The 20,091-nt window shown below is 46.3% G+C and overlaps 1 protein-coding gene across 3 annotated transcripts in view; it reads left to right on the top strand.

Annotated features, from left to right (window-relative positions):
* NEK6 (NIMA related kinase 6) overlaps nt 1-20,091 on the top strand; it is a 96,188-nt gene that overhangs the window by 74,101 nt on the left and 1,996 nt on the right. For all 3 annotated transcript variants that reach the window (XM_081179833.1, XM_081179832.1, XM_081179834.1), the window contains 2 exons: nt 8,597-8,691; nt 16,006-16,119. In XM_081179833.1, coding sequence (XP_081035959.1) covers nt 8,597-8,691; nt 16,006-16,119 — 209 coding nt within the window. The remainder of the gene's footprint in view (nt 1-8,596; nt 8,692-16,005; nt 16,120-20,091) is intronic.

The raw sequence follows: 20,091 nt of genomic DNA, 5'->3' as shown, positions 1-20,091 counted from the left end.
GTACAGTATTATTAACCCGTGGGCAGGGCTGGACGGCATCATCACAGACTGCTTGTGGACTTCCTAGAAGCACCTGGCTAGTCAGTGCTGGAAGCAAGACCCTGGATTGGGCACACACACATTGATCTGATCCAGACTTATGCCCCTTAGGCTTTGTTTCTATTTCTGTCCAAAGAGAACATCAGGGTGTTGCTCCTCATGCCAGACCAGCTTTGTCCTGTAAACGGGGCCCTAGCTAGAACAGGAAGACTGAAGGGGCCTCTTTGTCGGTGCTGGAGCCCACATGTGTGAGTGGCGGTTCTGTGTAGTGAAGCCTCCCTTGTGCCATTAGCGTTTGGGCTGAGGGCAGGAGGAACCAAGGCTTTTTCGTCCTGTATTTAGGAACACAGGAAGCGGTCTTATGCCAGGTCAGGGGATTGTTCCATCTAGCGCAGTCTTGTCATTGCTAACTGGCAACCGTTCTCCTGGGCTGCAGGCAGGAGTCCTTTTCAGCCTGACCTGAAGGTGCTGGTAATTGTACCTGGGATTTCCTGCTTGCATGGTGGGTCCTGAGCCACTGAGCTGAGCTCCTGACTTCTAATCAGCAAAATACCTTTTGAATAGTCTTGAGAGAGAATTCACTATGCTTGTTCTGTACAAGTCAGCCACGTCACAGGAGTTAAGAGGTAATGTCTTTTTAAAGAAAAAAATAAATATTAAGAGTTTACCAGAATAGATGAATTGTAAAATATTAATTTACTAAAATATTTTGACACAGTCTTATTTTGTAGACAATTTTAAAAGTACCGGATGATTTACAGTAGGGAGGTGAAAAAATGGAAGATTTTCTTTTTACAGCATACTCCTCAAGAAACTTAGAATCATAGAATCATAGAATCATAGAGTTGGAAGAGACCACAAGGGCCATCGAGTCCAACCCCCTGCCAAGCAGGAAACACCATCAGAGCACTCCTGACATGTGGTTGTCAAGCCTCTGCTTAAAGACCTCCAAAGTAGGAGACTCCACCACACTCCTTGGCAGCAAATTCCACTGTCGAACAGCTCTTACTGTCAGGAAGTTCTTCCTAATGTTTAGGTGGAATCTTCTTTCTTGTAGTTTGGATCCATTGCTCCGTGTCCGCTTCTCTGGAGCAGCAGAAAACAACCTTTCTCCCTCCTCTATGTGACATCCTTTTATATATTTGAACATGGCTATCATATCACCCCTTAACCTCCTCTTCTCCAGGCTAAACATGCCCAGCTCCCTTAGCCGTTCCTCATAAGGCATCGTTTCCAGGCCTTTGACCATTTTGGTTGCCCTCCTCTGGACATGTTCCAGTTTGTCAGTGTCCTTCTTGAATTGTGGTGCCCAGAACTGGACACAGTACTCCAGGTGTGGTCTGACCAGAGCAGAATACAGTGGCACTATTACTTCCCTTGATCTAGATGCTATACTCCTATTGATGCAGCCCAGAATTGCATTGGCTTTTTTAGCTGCCGCGTCACACTGTTGGCTCATGTCAAGTTTGTGGTCAACCAAGACTCCTAGATCCTTTTCACATGTACTGCTCTCAAGCCAGGTGTCACCCATCTTGTATTTGTGCCTCTCATTTTTTTTGCCCAAGTGCAATACTTTACATTTCTCCCTGTTAAAATTCATTTTGTTTGTTTTTGCCCAGTTCTCTAATCTGTCAAGGTCGTTTTGAAGTGTGATCCTGTCCTCTGGGGTGTTAGCCACCCCTCCCAGTTTGGTGTCATCTGCAAATTTGATCAGGATGCCCTTGAGTCCATCATCCAAGTCGTTGATAAAGATGTTAAATAAGACCGGGCCCAAGACAGAACCCTGTGGCACCCCACTAGTCACTCTTCTCCAGGATGAAGAGGAACCATTGATGAGCACCCTTTGGGTTCGGTCAGTCAGCCAGTTACAAATCCACTGAGTGGTAGCAGAGTCAAGACCGCATTTTACCAGCTTCTTTACAAGAATATCATGGGGCACCTTGTCAAATGCCTTACTGAAATCAAGGTAGGCTATATCCACTGAGTTCCCTTCATCTACCAGGCTTGTAATTCTGTCAAAAAATGAGATCAGGTTAGTCTGACATGACTTATTTTTCAGAAATCCATGCTGACTATTGGTGATCACAGCATTCCTTTCTAGGTGCTCACAGACTGTTTGCTTAATGATCTGCTCCAGAATCTTCCCTGCTATTGATGTCAGACTGACTGGGCGGTAATTATTTGGGTCCTCTCTTTTCCCCTTTTTGAAAATAGGGACAACATTGGCCCTCCTCCAGTCTGCCGGGACTTCGCCTGTTCTCCAGGATTTCTCGAAGATGACTGCCAGTGGTTCTGAGATCACATCTGCCAGTTCTTTTAATACTCTTGGATGCAGTTCATCTGGCCCTGGAGACTTGAATACATCTAAACTAGCCAAATATTCTTGTACTGTCTCCTTAGTTATTCTGGGCTGTGTTTCCTTTGCTGAATCATTTGCTCCAAATTCTTCAGGTCGGGCATTGTTTTCTTTATCGGAGAAGACTGAGGCAAAGAAGGCATTGAGGAGTTCAGCCCTTTCTGTGTCCCCTATTTTTTCAATTTATACCTGAAGTAAACTGAGTGTTGCTGAAGCAGCAGCGCTCCTCATAAGAAGCAGGCCATGTGTCTTATGTGCCTGGAGAAGAATGTTCAGGCTTAAATGACTCTGAATGTCGCTCTCTAGCTTTGGAGTTATATCATAACTGGACCAAGATGCAAGTGATACTCTAAAACTCAGTATTCCTAAAAAATAGTTATTTTGAATGGCTGGAGCTTTGCAGCAGTTAGGCATCTTCTGAAGGGAGCATTCTTTGCCTTTTTCATACGCCATGAACATGCCTCAAAACTTGCAGGGTTTGTCTTGACAGGAGCAGAGCATCTCTGGAACTCACTGCTGCCTTAAGCAGCTTTGCCCCTTCAAGGCCCTCTTGTATCTTGGCTTGAAACTGGGGAAGGTCAGAATTTAGGGCTGCCTTAGGGTGGTGATTCCTAGGGAGAAACTACATTTTTTTGCATGGTGAGGGTAGATAACAGTTGATTTAAATAATAATTATAATTATTATTTCATTAATGTTTTAGTTATATATGTTTTTAAAGCATGGTTTTAAAACAGAATTTAATGCAAATATATAATTGAATTGAATTAAAATTGAATTTATGATTTTCTTACAACTGTTTTCCTTGAGAAAGAAAAAGCCATTTTGGCTTGATATTATTACAGGCTGAGGACTTGCGGCATCCACTGATTCCCTGCATGATCTTTCACTCCGTTTTTATGTCTAGTAACTATCTGATCTCTGCAATTGGCTCACAGTCAGTAGTCTATTTTTTTTAAAAAAAAGTTTCTATAGTTTTGCAACAAATTAGCATGCATTTCTAATCAGGAAGTTTTTGTCTAATTAATAAACAGGGTTTTAGAATTCTAAATCCGCATTTTTGTGATCTAAATTGCCTTGAATTAAACTATCCTGGGCAGGATATATAGTAATAGTATATAGTATAGTAATATTTTTTACAGCGTGGGAAAATGAACACTCATCTCCTGCTCCTCAGCCTGCTTATATATTTGGAGCTAATGTTGTGGTAGGAAAATGTACTTCTAAATTTTGAGTGTATCTGTCCAAAGGAAGCAAACATCAAATTGATGTTCTTTTTATAGAAGTCATTTGGAGCTACATCTCTTCATGCATGTTTCATGTCTAGACCTCTGTGTCAGCATTTAGTGTCTGACTATGTGGATAGGTGTTTGAAAATGAAGTTGCATAGTATAAGTAGTAGCTCCCCTTTTTGTGCAAACTGTGAAGTAGGTCAGCCATACTGTTCCCATCTTGCAACAGGAAGCCTGAGACCATCTTACTGGCCCCAGCGAGTCCATGGCGGAGACGTGTGTATTGAACCCAAGTCTCTTGTCTGGTTACCCACATGGCTGCCTATCATTTGTATTGCCCATTAAAGTACATAAAGCATAAATATGGCTCTCCAGCCTTAGACATTTTATTTATTAAATCTATGAACAACCCTTTTTGCCCAAATTGGGCCTTCACAATAGCTTATGAATAGCTATGGAAGCAATTGAAAATGCATGTGCTAATTATCTAAGAACTAAATTAGCTGTGTGTATGGCAATCTTTCGTGTAGCCAAATGGACTGTAAATCTTTACTTATTTATGTTGTGGCATGTGGAGTGTGCCAGTGGAACAGAAAAACACCAGACAGTTCCAGGTAGAGTCAGTTCCTTTACTGACAGTATAGTGCAGATCCATAGCTTGTAGGCATACAGTTGTATGTTGCACAATTCTTCCAGCAGCTCACAGTCTCCTTGCCGGGTTCCTACAGGCTAGGCTCTGGCCAAGGGCAGGAGGGACCAAGAGCAAACTGACTTCAAACCAGTGTTTTTTTTCTAAAAAAAAATCTAGGGGTACTCTCATTTTGACTCAAGAAAATCACTATTTTATAGATGCCACACTAAAATACTGTGTCTCACAAATGTGGATCACGTCTTATATGGCACCTGTATCAGCAACAGTTCCACAGATCAAAGTGGTTGAGTTCACCATATGTGGTTGAGTGCAATCTGAAAGGTAAACTGGCCCCAATTTGTTAAGGTCTTTCTATGCTAAGAGCAACACCTGGTAACGAGTTGGCGGCCAGTGCAGCATTCTTTGCTGACTGCAACTTCCTCATGAAGCACAAGGGAAGCTCCACATAGAGCGCATTGCGGTAATCCAGTCTTGAAGTAACCAGTGCATTAACTATTGTAGCCAGACTTTCCCAGTCCAGGAATGGCCGTGGCTTCATACCAGTTGCACTTGGTAAAAGGCACTTCTAGCCTCTGAGGCTACCTGAGCCCCCAGGGACAAAGGTGGATCCAGAAGCTCCCCAAAACTGTGAACCTGCTCCTTCAGGGCAGGTGCCGCCCCATCAGCTCTGCATGCAGAAAAGGCTCCATGGCAGCCTTTCCAGGTTGGTCTGGGATCGTTCTGTGTCTGAAGCCGTGGACAGCCACTGCCAATCAGTGTAGATGATGCTGTGCTAGATGGGCCAATAGCCTAACCTGGTGTATGGCCACAGCCTATGTCCAACCATGCCCGGAGCATGCAGCAGCGGTGGCTTCTTATGTTCCTGTGAAGTTTCCTCTCTCAGCCTGGGAGGATTGATGGTAAAGTTCTGATTGCACACCAGCCCTGCATACATGACATAACCCATAGAAGGTGCTTTCAGCAGCCCAGCCCAGAGTCGCCACCTGTCCCTCAAAAGAGCCCATACATGAAATCTGACAACTGGCTCCCAGGTCTTCACCCCAAGCCTTCTTGTTCCAGAGGCTGTTCTTCCACCCCCAGGATTCTTGTCTTCTCTGCCATGGAAACTTTCTGGCTAATAGCCTCTGATTAGCCTCCTCTTGTCAAATTGGCTGATGTGATGCGTTGCTGAGTCCTGGCTGATTAAATCGGAAGTCTTGTGCACTTTCCTGGAAGATGCTCATTACAAGAGATCCCCACTTAATGCTGGACAGGCCAGGAAGACAATTGGGCTTGTCAGTCTTTTATCTTGGCATTTATTTAAAAAATAATACATTTTCCCTTCTCCTTCTTTTGAAGCTCAGAGACCTGCCTGTTCATTTCTTTGCTGACAGCACCACCACCACCGCGATAGGCAAATGCCCAGGGTAGCCTTAGCAGGCCAGGGTGACAAACAGGCTGTTCCACAGACCTACTTCCCGTAATAGTACAGTTTAATGTGCAGAAATCAAATTAGGAATATGGCGCACTCACCCGTAACATAAACACTGTCATTCTGCTTTGATTGAATGTCGTTTTCAGGCATTATTTGGAATGACAATTTTATATTGAACAACGGATTGCACAACTGCAGAATGCAAAGCAGCAACTTTCCAAGTCTCCTCATGATCTGCCGCAAAAGGACTCTGTGGTGACCCAAGACTTGTGTTCTGATTTCATGAATGCCAGAGGCTCTGCCTTTGCCCCCAGAGTGCTCTGGACGCCCCAAGGTTTGGGTAGGTGTGTGTGTTTCCTCACACACATTTTCTCACTCCCACTGTTGTGCACAGGTTCACTCAGGGCTCAGTGCCTTTGAGCGTGTGCAGAGTTACTTCACTAAGGAAACCGCAGGAAAGGGTTACAGAATGTGCGTCTTCTGGATAACAAAATCTGGTGTTTAGTGGGCCCATCCCCATCCTCTCCTTCAAAATCAAGCACTCCCATGAGTGTGAGAGTCCTGCTGGGCCAAGGCTGCTTTAATTTCAGTACAGAAAAATGTACCTAGTAGGACTTGAAATCATAGGAGGGGGCAGGAAAGTGAGAAGTAGGTTTTATGGATAGAGCTGTAAACCTCCATCAAGGAGGCCAAGAATCAAGGGTCTTCTTCGCTGCCTGTGGGTGGTGTTAAGCAGATCATTCTCAGCCGGTTAAGAATTTTTGTGGATATGAATAAGAGGATGACTGTAAGATCAGCACAATAATCATACACAGTTAATGCTCAGTATTTTGGAGCCATTGGGAATGTTCAGTATTAGTCATGCTGGGTATCCAGATTCAGAAGAGACCTTGGGTGTTTCCTCCTGGAGAGGCTTCTGATAATTCATTTCTTCTGTAGCAGTTGACTTTCTTAATTTTAGAAACCATCAGGTTGGGAGGGGGGACCTGTGACCCCCTAGATATTGCTGCACACCCATCATACCTGCCTGTTGAATATGCTTACTGAACCTGATGGGAGTTGACGTCCAGCAACACATGGAGGGCGATGATTAGAGCATGATTAAATGATTGAATGCATTTTGGAAGGAGACAGCAAAATAGTCACTGATTACCGTATATGCTTCCCTTTCCTGAAGTGTGCAGTTAAGAACCTAGCCAGACAAGGATTTCAAAAGCCAGCACCCAGCCTTGCCTCCTCTTAGTATTCTGCTGTCCTGACGTGTGTCTCCCTGTGCAGTTCATTAAAAGAGGTGCTAGCTAATGAGCACACACACACACACACACACACACACACACCCCAAATCCGGCTTCTGCACCGCTGCACAGTCAGAGCAGACCTGGGTCAAGGGCTCAGGTGAAGCAGACCTCGACTGAGTATTTTATCTCACTTGAAATGCTGGTGTGGGCACAGGAGGGAGAAATGGAGGTAGGCATGTTAAACAGTGTGGCTTTTTTTTTAAAAGGCTGCTCTTCACAAGGAATGAGCCTCCCTCTTTGTTGACCCAATTCCCAACCAGAAGAGATGCTCCTTAAATGACACAACTTTGTACTGAGACTAGGATATTGATAATTGGTTCCCAGCCGCTGTCAAAGGCAAAAGCCCAGTAGCAGGCAGCTGGAGGAAAAAGCCCTTGTTCCTCTATTACTTTAGTATATTCCAGCTGTCCGGAGGAGCCAGCGAGCTTAGCTTGGTATATTTCTCCTCTGTACTCCAGGCCGGGTTTTGGTGGTCTTGGAGCTCACACTGATCTGGTATCTCCTGTGTTTCCAACATCAAATGTCTTGCTGCACTGAACTTGTCAAATCCTTGAGAGTTTTTACTGCACTCTATCTTATAAGAGGTGGGGCTAACTGAGGCTCTCATGCTTTGCCTGAAGCAGTGGCAATGTCCCCTCTTTAATGGGCTTAAACAGTGAACTGCTCCCTGCTGTGTCAGTCCTTAATTGTTCTGAACTGCAGGCTCCCAAGAATGGCAGGAGTGAGTGGTTTGGTGCAGGGATACCAAAGGAGGGTTTCAAAAAGACCAAAATGGCCAGTTCTATTGCTTTATAAAGAAAGGTGTAAGCTTACACCACCATGTGCAGAGGGCCTCGCTGCCCTTACAGACGTGTGTCCACACCCAAGCAACCATTCATACAGCCTTTATGCACAAACCAATATACATCATTTTGCCCAGAACCCCTTATTACACCTGAGTGGCGGCTGTCCAAAGCTTCTCCCCACTCCGGCCCTAGAGCCCAGAATCCCAAGGCCAACAGGTAAGCACAGCATCAAAGCTAGCCAATTCACATATATCAAACCAAGTGAATATAAACATACATGAACTCATTCTTGCAACAATTACTAATTAGTTTGGGGTTATCTTAACTAGGAAGATGGCATTTGCAGGCCTTCCAGAACGTTTGACCTTTGGTTCAACATATGATTCCAGTCCTATTCATACTACAGATGGACAATGGGCAGATCTGGAACAATTTTTTTTTTGGGGGGGCAAATCACTGAACCCAGTGTCACCTTTGGCTTTGGATTAATGAGGACCGGAGAAGCCATTTTAATCTGTGCTCAACAGTCTGGCAGAGAGATCTTCTATTTAATGGCAAATTGAGGCTGTTAACTTTTAGCAGTTGTGTTGCTGAATGTGGTCAGTAGGAAAACGTGACCTTTGGTTTTAAGATGGAGTCTTCTTCAGAGTATGTGTTTTTCTGAATATATCCATGTTTTCATTTCCTAGTCTTTAATTTCTTTAATGTCAAGTATCCTGTTGCTCCCACAGCTTCTGGTCCGTTAGTTTGCTTCCAGATCATCGCACAAATGGTGTTCTTGTTTCAGAGAGTGATCCCTCTTTCTGGGCTTGTCTCTTGCAGTGGGAACACCCTACTATATGTCCCCAGAAAGGATACATGAAAATGGCTATAATTTTAAATCAGACATCTGGTCCTTGGGCTGCTTATTGTATGAGGTAAGTATCACTTTCATGTTTATGCACAATGTGGAAAAATGGAAATAAGCGGCAAATGAATAGTTCAGAGAATAAAACTTGCCTTCCATTCTGAATATCACGAGTTAGTAGACTGTTGGATGAGTACAGACCCGGGGAAATGCCAAATTTTGAGGAGTCCACACAGTGCCTAGGATTACTGGATCTTGACCAAAGAAGGCAAGAATCAAGGACAAAGTCAGATTCCTGTTTTGCAAATCATTAATTACATTGCCCCAAAATTTGGTTCTGACACAGAGTTTAAATTCATGCTGTTTAGTTTGTGTGATAGTGAGTTTCAGAAACTTAAACTGCTTGCATCTTCGGGTTGGTCACAGAGGATTCATGCTCCATCCATACTTAGTATATTACTTAGTCCTGGGCTGTTCTCAAAATACTCTGTTGCAACTATGCCACTGGTATAAAAGTGTAACTTGTTTTAAACTATAATTGTCAACATGAGTACCATGGAAGTCTTGATACTGGATGTACCCGTTAAAGAAGGAAGTTATGTGTGATTTGTGATGTGGTCTGAGAGCTGCAATGCTCAAGCAACCAGTGGTGTTGAAAGTACATGTCTGACCCTGAACTTGAGCATTGATGGCAAGGGCAGAGGAACATCCCAGGGGGTTCCCTCTTGGGTGCTCTTCTGAAGCTTCCTGTGCATAAATGTGAACTGCTTTTAAAACTCTATGAGAGACTTGGTTCCAAGAGCCCTGGAAGAGCAAGCTGCTTGGGAACCCCAGGGTCTGCCAGATCATGGCCTGTAGGGCATTACTTTGGAAAGTAGAGTTCCAGTGGTCCTTGTGTTGTGTTGTGTTGTGTTGTGTTGTGTTGTGTTTGTATTGGCATCAGCCAGTGACAGAACGAATTGCAATAGTTTTGCCTTTAAAGCAACAACAACCTGGAGAGGAGGGGAAACAGTCTCCGTTAGGACTCTGCTTTGAGGTCCAAGGGCAGATGAGAGAGACCCGAGAAGACCCATTTCCCCAGAAGACAGTTTTCCTTGCTGGGTTTTGAGGTGAAGAATCTCAAAAATATTGGGTGCAGGAGGTCCTTCCTAAGTCAGATAAGAGCCGTGGGGATAGTGCTCTTCCTTCGGGGGGAAGGAGCTTGGCTCATAAGGTGTAATGAGACGCTTGTTGGACCAGGCAGTGTGCTGCTGTTGGGGTTTCAGGTCTGAGTCATCCAGCAGCTCAATAGGTGCTGATTAATTTGTTGGCAGTGTGCAAAAGCACCACGCAGGGTCCATCAAGAGGGAGAGAGAAATATCGGTGTGGAGAAGTCAATAAATGAAATCAATGAGATGCCGTGGTAGGGATTGAGTAGCCTTTGAGAGAGCAGCACAGCGTGACTCGTAACAGCCCTCTGCTCCTCTTGCAGGAGCTCTGCTGCCACTGACTTTGAAGTCGTGGGTGATGGGAGGGATTTCCCTTAAAACAGATCTAATCAAGGCAAGCCATCCAGTTGCTCCTGATGTGTCCAGAGTGAGCCCTCAAGCAGAGTCCCTGGTGCACGGGGGGGGGGGTTCCTCAAGGGAGCCTCTGCTTCCTTTTTTATGCCCCCCAAGGAGACACAGTTCTTGCTTCTGAGGAGCGGACCCTGAAGTTCGTCTTACCAGACATTGGCCTGGGAATCCTAAGACCCCAAGGATCTCCTGGTCCACACCTGCATGGGTCACCCCAGCCCAGGTCAGGAAGGCCTTCTGGGCCACCATAGCAAGCGGAAAGAGTTCTGCTGTTTCTCTGGTGGAGAGAGAGGGCCTTTGGCCAGGAACGAGCCTTGGCATTGATTGCTGCCAAGCAAACAGCAGCAGGACTTACTGAGATTGGTTCTCCGACTGAAATTGTTTGTTTCTCTGTATGTTTGTTTCTTAAATTTATATACAGTGGTACCTCAGGTTACAGACACTTCAGGTCACAGACTCCGCTAACCCTGAAATAATAGCTCAGGTTAAGAACTTTGCTTCAGGATGAGGCCCCTTGGGCTAAAGTGGTGCTTCAGGTTAAGAACAGTTTCAAGTTAAGAACGGACCTCCAGAACGAATTAAGTACTTAACCTGAGGTACCACTGTACCGCTCTTTGTCCAAGGATCACAGGGCAGTTTACAGTATAAAAGCACAAAAATATGCAACATATTAACAAACAAATCAATAAAAAAATCCCACAGTTTAAAAGGCCATATTTTGTTTAAACAAAGGCTTGGGAGAAGAGGAATGTTTTCATCTGGTGCCTAAAGATAAGTAATGATGGTACCAGGGAAGCCTCCCAGGGCCAGTGCAGTATATACTCAAGTATAAGCCCACCCGAATATAAGCCGAGGCACCTAATTTTACCACAGAAAACTGCGGAAACTTATTGACTCAAGTATAAGCCGGTTCACCACACCACAAACCTCCTGGTGGGCCAGAGTGCATGTGTGCACATGCACACATGGCAGAGGGGGCTTCTCTCCCCCCCCCCCAGCCACTCCTGTCCCCCTGCCTACCTAGGGTGCTGCCGAGAGGCAGAGGCTGGTGGTGGCAGCGGCGGAGGAAGAACAAGCAGCCCAAAAGGGCTTCTTTCAGGCTGCTCGTTCCTCCTCCGCCGCTGCCGACAGCCGCCGACAGAGACCCTCACTCGAGTATAAGCCAAGGGGGGCTTTTTCAGCATTAAAATGTGCTGAAAAAGTCGGCATTAAACTCGAGTATATACAGTATTCCACAAAACGGGGAGCCCTTCAAATGGTTCCTTTCTCATGTTGCCAGTCTTGGCCACATGAGAAAGGACCTTTCATGGAGGGGGCACACGAAGAAGGGCCTCAGATTATGATCACAAGATCCAGGTAGGTTCATACTGCAGTCCTGAGTCGTTTAAGACTTTGTAGTTCTAGGCAAGCACTTTGAATTGGGCCCAGAAAATAACTGTCAGCCAGTGCATGTGGGCCCAGATGGGTGTAATAGGCTCAAACCACCTTGCCTTGGTGATTAGGCTTGCAGGGGGAGGACAGCAGTCCTCAAGGTGAGTGTTACTGACAAAGAAGCAGGTATGACTCCTTGGAAGATGAGTTTTAACTATATTTTACTTTTGTCTCCTGCCTTATTGAATTGCTTTTTATTTTATTTTATTTTTTGGTATTTTGTGGCTTTCAAATGTGTTGTGAGCCACCCTGAGCAGTTCTTGAATGAAATAAATATAGGGTGGTGGTTTCTGTGAGCCCAAACAGGCTCACCCAGCCCATTGTGTCCTGCTCAGAATCATTAGGATGGGCAAGATGAAATGAAAATTCTTTCCTCTCCATACTGCCATCGTTAGCAGTTGTTAGAACTATAGCACTAGGTGGGAGTGTGTTTTTGTGTCTACGGTTGCTTGAGTGTCTTCTAGTGGGGAAAGTACAGCAGTGTGACAGTCTCTAAAATTATCCCCCTTCCCCAGTATTGTTAACTCTGAAAGGAAGAACCCCCACAGCCGGTCTCTGCCATTCCCACCAGTGACCCACCTCTTGCCTCTGTTCCCCAGGTGGAACTGCAACCTTTGTGGTTCACCCTTCTGGGAAAGCCACAGTCACAGGTGGCACTGCTCTCCCCCAGGTGGCCCTATCCTTGGTGTGCCTGAAAAAGACCTTCCAGAGATTATGTTTGTCTCAGAAACAGCATGAGAAGAGGGTTGGCTCCCTCAGAGTGTGTTTTCCCTTTCCCCACATTTGTCACCTTCCATAAATGGTGGCAGTTTGTAATTAAGTCAGGCTCTCTAGTCAGGCCTTGATCACATTTAGGTCAGCAACCAGGAAGAGTGTTCCTTATTTCTGTGTGTATATATTAGTATATTAATTCATAATTGCCTGCTTTTCCGTGACTCAGGCCCAAGTCAGTTCAAAGCCAGCCGTGGCACTTCCAGCTGGAATCTTGAAGTTTCAGTTCAGCGGAGATAAGCGTATCTGCAGATATTGTTCCAAGGAAGCATCTTCTCAATGTGGCCAGCCCTGAACAAGCCCCGTCCTGCCCACTGCTGAGTGGAGGCCACCAGAGCTCTCCGTCTCAATACTCTGCTCTCTTCCTCATGCCTCTGCTCTTGCTTTGTTAAAAATAGGGAAAGCAGCGGTGGGCTGGGTGGAAGAAGCTTTCTCTGTGCTTTTTGTTTTTGATTATGTTGTGCAGATAAACTGAGGGAATTTTGTCTCTAAGTAGCCTAGAGGCACACATGCCAGTTGGAATTCACTTTAACATTATTTGGGCTGGGGTGTGTGTGTGTGTGTGTGTGTGTGTGTGTGTGTGTGTGTGTGTGTAGCCAGATAATGCCACTTAAACTTGACATTTACAATCTCACATTGATTTATATTAAATCTTATCAAAATAGTGGGAAGGCTTCACCATCTCCTGGGGATCTGTCATCAAGATAACTTGCAAGGGATAAAAATAAGTTCTCCCTCTCCTGTAAATAGCTGCAAGCAATGGCTTTAGCAGTTCTAACAAGATAATCAATTTAAACACAGGGAGCAATTTTTATTTTCTTAGACCAGTCGTAGAGCATGGTGGTCAGTTTGAAACAGGGATCCAGCCATTCCACTGCAATTGTTCTAATCCAGATGTCAAAACGAAGCCTTCATCTAAGCCACAGGCCTCAGCCAGCCACCTTGGCCACTCCAGTCACAGGAGGGAGTGAGGGGGGCTCTTGCTCAGTGCCTCAGATAGGCTGCCCTTGTCCATAGATGACAAGGACGGGGGGACAGGGCTCTGGCCAGCACTGCTGGGAGTCTTGCCATTGTGTTTTCAGATTTGCCACTGCAGCCGTCTCCCAGGACACGATCTGCGGATTTGGTGCAGGCCCCTGTGTGGGCAAAGGGGCCTTGAATAGCCAGTCTGCGCTGGAGGGGTTGGAGAGCTGCCTGTGTCCAGTGGGTCTCAGTGGAGTCAATGGCTGACTCCCCATTCCCAACACATCCCTGGGGTGGGTGCCTCCCCCCCCCACACACACATGGAAGGGTTTATTAAGCAGAATTGAGGCCCGTGACTAAAGCTGTGCTGTTGAGGAGGAGACGAAGTTTTAATCTCACAGAAATCCAGTTTGATTTGGGCACATTTTCTTAATGGGTAAATCAAGGGACCTCTGCCTCACTGCCGAATTTCTAAACTGCCCAAATGGATATTGGTAATTTGTCTGTGTTCTCTATCAATATTGTTTATAAAAGTATAAAATGGGTGAGAAGTGCCTTGGAGTAACTTCTCCCTCCTCCTCCTCCTCCTCCTCCTCCCTGCATTAAAAACAACAACCACAACAACCACCACCACCTTTGCTGGGAGATTGCTGATTGCCTGCCAAGAGGCAGATTTCTTTAGGTCGCTACCCCCTGTGCATTATAATGAGCAAAAGACTTAACACTTTTCAAATAGACCCTCCCTATTAAAACAGTGGCTCAGAGCTGAGGCTCCGCAAACACAAATAAAAAGAAGCAGCGGCTTTGCCGATCTGCCGCAGCTTGCGGCAAAATGGTTTTTAAAAGATCTAACCGGAGTAGATAATATCCACAATTATCCAATAGTGCTTCATTAGGAGGAGGATTATTTCATTGTGGAGGGGCAGCTTGTGACAGCGAGAGTGACAGGGAGCCCTTGAATAGCATTATGGATTAATAAGCAGCTGGGGCTCCGTGGGGGCCGCATGCTGAGGGGACACCGCTGCTCTCGCTCACCGAGCCTCGGTGCCACTCGCTGGCGGTGCTCGCTTTGAAGACCAGCCTTATTAGAGCCGGGTGTAAATGGGGAGCGGGGTGTGTGCGTCTTGGGCTCTCTTCCTGGAGATGGAGGTGAGGGGGGCTGGGCTTATGCTTCTGCTGAGCGTGTTGTTGGGGGCACGGTGTGTGTGTGTGTGTGTGTGCTTGCTCCCATGCCTGAAGAAGAAAAGGTATTTGGGGTGCACAGTGGCATCTTATTGCTGCTTTTGTACTTTCGTGAAGTTGAGCAAACGGCTGAGCTGCTTCTCTGTCCTGCTGAAGTTCAGGTCAACTTCTAGAATTTACATATTTATTTGGGTTGGGAAAGAGTTTCAAATAGGAAGCAGGAAGAGACATGGGGCTGTATGTAATGCTAGTCCTACTGAAGTTGATGAGCATGGTTAACTTGGATTCATTAATTCCAATGGGTTGACTCTTGAGTAGGGCTTAGTTGGATGCAACCCATTATTTGTTTGTTTTGAAAGGCCCTTTCATGCCATTAGCCTTGTTGCTTGACTCTTCTGCGTGTGTTTACACTCAGCCACACTGCTTGTTTTTAGTGGTTGGGTTTGTGAAAGAAAGAAGCAACCGCAGAATTTTTAAAAGCTGCTGAGGGTGAATTAACAAAATATCCAGCTGGATTATCCTCTGCCATCTCTGAAGTTATAAATTGCTTTGAATGTATAAGGGCTGCGGGATTGGTTGTCCAGCAGACACTTGCAATGCTGCCTCACATTTCTGCAAAGCCTGCATAAAATGTTTCCCGTGTGCAGGGCAAGTGTCTCTTCTGCAACCAAATGGACCAAAAAAGTGACAGGGCTGTTATGTAAGAAGCCGGATCTCTCTGTACAGTAAACAAGGTTATAATTTGCCCTTTGAATGAAGCAAACACAAAATGTTTCCATCAGTATGAAGCATGAGTCTTTACCATTGGCAGAAAAGTTTGCACTTGCTCTTCTCCGGCCAAACCTGTGGCTGAGAGATACTCACAAAGTCTGCATATGAAGCAATTTGGAGGAAGGTGTACATAGAGGTGGGGAAAATGTTATTTGTAATGTCAGAGCCAGAAAGATGTTATGGGAGGCAGTCATAGTTGATGGCATCTGGCTAAGCATGAGCTACCCCACCGGGATGCTCTGTTGTGAGATGGCAGCCGCAGGACCTTTTCCGGCTTGTCAGAGTCTCAGTCTTGAGCACAGAGTGGCTGCAGATCCAGCTCTCTGAAGAGGGGACAGTTGCTGGAGGTAAATAGTTTTCACTAGAAAATGACTAGTCCTCCCTGCTTTTTGGATGGCACTGTGGGTTTTGTACTGTTCCTGCTTCATGACCTTGGTTGGTTGAAGGATGGGGAGGAGTAGGAGGTATAGGTAGCAATGGCCCACCCCAATGCAATGCTGGGCAGGAGCCAAGGACACCTCAAGAGGCTCATTTGTCATGGCTTAGTCCTTAGAACCTCCTGGAAGAGCCGCCCGTTTATTGGTTGTACTTGTGGAAATGGTCACAACCAACTTGGGCACAACTGCCAAGCAGCAGACCCATGCGGACTTCAGTTGGTCCTCCCTGAACATTTCTCCTGTATTGCTCATTTTCCAATATTTTCTTTCTAGATGGCAGCTCTCCAGAGTCCCTTCTATGGCGATAAAATGAACCTGTTTTCGCTCTGCCAAAAGATAGAGCAGTGTGATTACCCCCCTCTTCCAACCGAACATTATTCTGACAAGGTGAGTAACTTCAGCTGTACTCTCTCTTGGGCCTTGAGTGGAAGTAACACACACACACACACACACACACACACACACACACACACGGCAGGGAGCTCAAGACTGGAGCATCTTCAGGCAACTGCCTTGGCACATCCTCAAAGCCTTTTCAGAAGGGAGAAATGCCTTCCTGCTTACACAGCTGCATATTCAGAAACTTCTTCTAATCAGGTACCATAAAGCAGCCAGTGTGATGCTGACGGAAAGCAGAGCAGTTCTGAGGCAGCAGGATGGGCAGCACCGTGATGCCTAAAGCTTGGTTTCCCTTCTCCCAGTGCACAGCATTGTGTGACTGGGCCCAAATGTGCTGCTGCAAGTTGCCCCATGGCATCTGCTGAAAAGCAGCCTGTCAAATGCTGGACCAAGTAAAGCCCTCAGGGGACCTCAGCATAAGCTTCAAGCTTTATCATTTGTGAAATGCAGTGTTTTAAGAATGAATGGAAGGAGCACCTGCCTGGTGGGAGAGGTTGGTTGACAGTGTTCCTGCCAGTTTTCCATAGGCACACCTAGGGTCCCTTGCGCCCTTGGCAAGGAGCTGTTATTGGCACCCACACATTGGAAAAAATCGCTTTCCTGCAATAGCCACATTAGAAATTACCACGTTTTATGCAACCCAAGTACTTGAGAAGTGTCCAGTAGGAGGTAAAAAAATCCACAGGCCTTTGTATTGCAGTGCAAGAAGGATGGGAAGCTTCTCAGTTGTTTGATCTCACCACAACAGCGGCAGTGCACTGCCACACACATATTCACCGTACATTCTGTAGTCCGATAGGTGATTGTGCTCCCAGCACAGGTGCGCCTCTGCAGCTTTTAAACAAATATATTAACCCTTTGGAGTTGGAAAGCAGGTGATGAGATCAGGGCAAATGACAGACCCAAGTGCGCTTTCGGAAGTCTGCTGCCTCCCACACACCAATAGTAGCTTCTGTAGTCTTGATTAAGATTTTAAGGAAATGTGAACCTGCTTGTTTGGTAATGGAAGTGGGGGTGAGCATAAATGCCAGAGAAGGGGCACTAGAAACAAGCTCTGAATTTAACACACACACACACACACACACACACACACACACACACACACACACAAACTTATGGGTAGCAAGGTGACCAGTATTCCAGCAAGTTTTTTTCTCTGAATTCAGTGTGTAAAAAGCAGATCACCATGAAGCACAGGGATCTTGTGTATAGGTTGCTGAGAGTTTGATGTGGAGGTGTGGGGGGGGGGGAAGAGTTGTGGCAGCCTTTGCACCAGGAGCAGGCAGTCTTGAGCATTCCAATCAGCTTGTTGCAAAATTTGCCGTCCTTTGCCCCGCTTCTCTTGGCTGTTAAGTCCAGAGCATTGCTTAGCTAGAAGGGCAGAGTGTGCCTGAGCAGAGTTTCCAGTAGGCAAGGAGAGGTGGTTCCAGTGCTGTGTTCTCCTCTTCAGAATAGAAGGAACATCAATATGCACATTAGCCCCCGTCTTGGACAGTGTCCAAGTTGTAGGCGGTGGCATTTTTTGGCACAGAGTTTCCACCCCGGCTGTCATACGCAGCTCCTTGGCTGCTTCTCTGAGGAAACTGGTCATGCACATCCCTTTCCACACTGGAAGGCTTATGCTAAATGGCCCTGGCGGCTGCTGGTCCTACTTTGGACAGGTGCCTGCATTTCCTCTCCCCTTCCTGATGCGCAGGAGTGTTGATGCAGCCATGCTGGTCCCTCCTGGCAACTTTCTGGCTGCTTGAGCACGATTCCTTCTTGCAGACCACTCCTGTGGCCCAGCCAGGTTCATTGTCTTTCCCTTCGCCTTGCTGCTGCTCCAGCTTCTTGGAATCTGCCTTCTGGCAGCAGGAATTAGTGCAAGTTGACAGATGTGTTTCCTGTCTTTCCAATTACTGTCGGTTTGCCTCCCTCTGGCAGTGCTAAAGAGAGTGTGCAGTCTAGTGATACAATTCAGCGCGAGGAGGATGGTTGAGAGCTCAAATAAAAGTGGCAGGTCCCAAAGAACTCCGTTCCAGATGGTGCATTTGCATGCAACAGGCCAGCACACTGGGTGAATTGCCATTGTGTGAAACTGCACCAGTACGTACACACACACACACACACACACACCCCACACACATTCCTAGCCATGTCAGTAAACATTTAGTCTCTGGAGTACTGAATTGGCACTCCATGATTCAGTCTGTGTGGGTCAGGAAAATGCTTCATGGGCGGAGTCTGTGCTGTGAAGTTGTGGTGCCTTGCTGAAGAAGAGGCAGAGGAGACTGGGAAGTGATATTTGGCAGTGGCTATGGGGTCTTGTCTTTGCGAGGGGCAGTGGTGGCCTCCCTTTCAGGAGAGACGTTGGATGAGCGGAGCAGAACAAGACAAGGCAGCCCTGTCTGTAGTGGCTCCTTAATTCCTGACAAAATGCCTTCCATGTCCAGCAGTGTCTCCCTTCCTAGTTACATGAATGGCTTTCTTTGAGGACATGCGGACGGGGTGGGAGGGTGGGGGTGGGCTTGGTTATTCTCTTTCAGAAGTGTAGAAACACTCATGACTGGTTTGCATTTGACAAAAGTACAGAAGGTGTTCTGCAACCATCAGAAACCATCTTCAGTTGACCCTCTTGCTGGCTGGAAACAGCTTTTTTTTACTCCTGCGAGGATCTCTGCCTGATGCACGGGACCTGATTGTGGGATGGTCAGGCTTTTAATTACCACTAAAATAACTGATTCTATTGCTACTGGCAGGATGAGAGAAGATCAGAGGCTCAAAGCTCTCTCTCTCTCTCTCTCTCTTTCTCTCTCTTTCTCTCTCCCCCTTTCTTTCTCCCTCTCCCTCTCTTGCCATAGGGTGTCTAAGCTGCTTTCAGGGGCTGTGCAATTAAAAGCTCATCTTTCAAATGCAAAGTGAAAAGGGGTGGGAACTGGAGCTGTTTTCTACACTTGCTTTATTATACAGCAGTGTTAGAGGGTCGCTGTCAGGATATCCAGTCTGATTCAGGCTTTGCCAACTTGGTGCCCTCCAGCTGTCTTGAACTGCAACTCTCATCAGATCCAGCCAGCATAGCCTGGCTCTAAGCTAACAGGCAAAAAGCTTTGATACAGGGAGGAGCGCCTGCAAGAGCAATTCCTTCTCATGTGCTCTACACAGCCTCCACCTCCAGGGACTGGCTCAGTGAGATTATCTGTAGACTTCTCCATCTTCCCTGTCCTCTGGTATGCAAGTGAGATGTCTATGTGAGATTCCTGGATAATTCCTTCTGCATGGTAATTCATTCTCACCTTCAGGTGGGTTTCACTGCCTGGTGCCTTCTAAGACTACAGTTGTCACCATCCCTGGCCATTGGCATTGTTGGTTGGTTGGGATTCCATCAACATGGTGGGGGTGGGAGTGCTGCTGCTCTGAGTTTGGCATATACCCAGCTATTCCAGTTGTACCTACAGGAAGGTTGGCTAAATATTCATTAGGCCCTGGCTCGGCCTCCTCTTGAGCCAGAACCTCAACATGCCATTCTCTTCACCACCAAACACAGAATATTAACAGAATGGCAATTATTGCTAATGAGGGCTTTCACATTGACCTCTCTCGGTAGATACATACTTCTTTCATCGGATACTTTCCAATATTGTCAACTACTGCAAAACCTGAATGCTTGAGCCATTTTCTGATGGTATGCCCAGGCCCATTAGAGAGGGAAAGGGAGGTGGGGTTGGACTAATGAGTATTGAAGAGTGAGTGTGGGAATTTTGAAACCTGCATCTAAAAATGTTGGTATCCCCAGTCAAGTGTGCTACTCTCTAACTTGAGCATCTGTGGGTGTGGGTGCATGCATATGTTTTGTCTTTAAACTGTCTTAAAATCCATGGAGCTGACCGAGCTCTACTCCAGAACTCAAGGATGTTAGAATATTCATAGGCTGGCATTGGAAGGCTTTGGGTGCCTTCAAATGGGAATGGCCCCCTCTTGCAC

This window comes from Podarcis bocagei, assembly GCF_964188305.1.
Source record: "Podarcis bocagei genome assembly, chromosome: Z".
In the NCBI taxonomy this organism is placed as follows: domain Eukaryota; kingdom Metazoa; phylum Chordata; class Lepidosauria; order Squamata; family Lacertidae; genus Podarcis; species Podarcis bocagei.
This window is presented reverse-complemented; position numbering and strand designations above follow the sequence as displayed.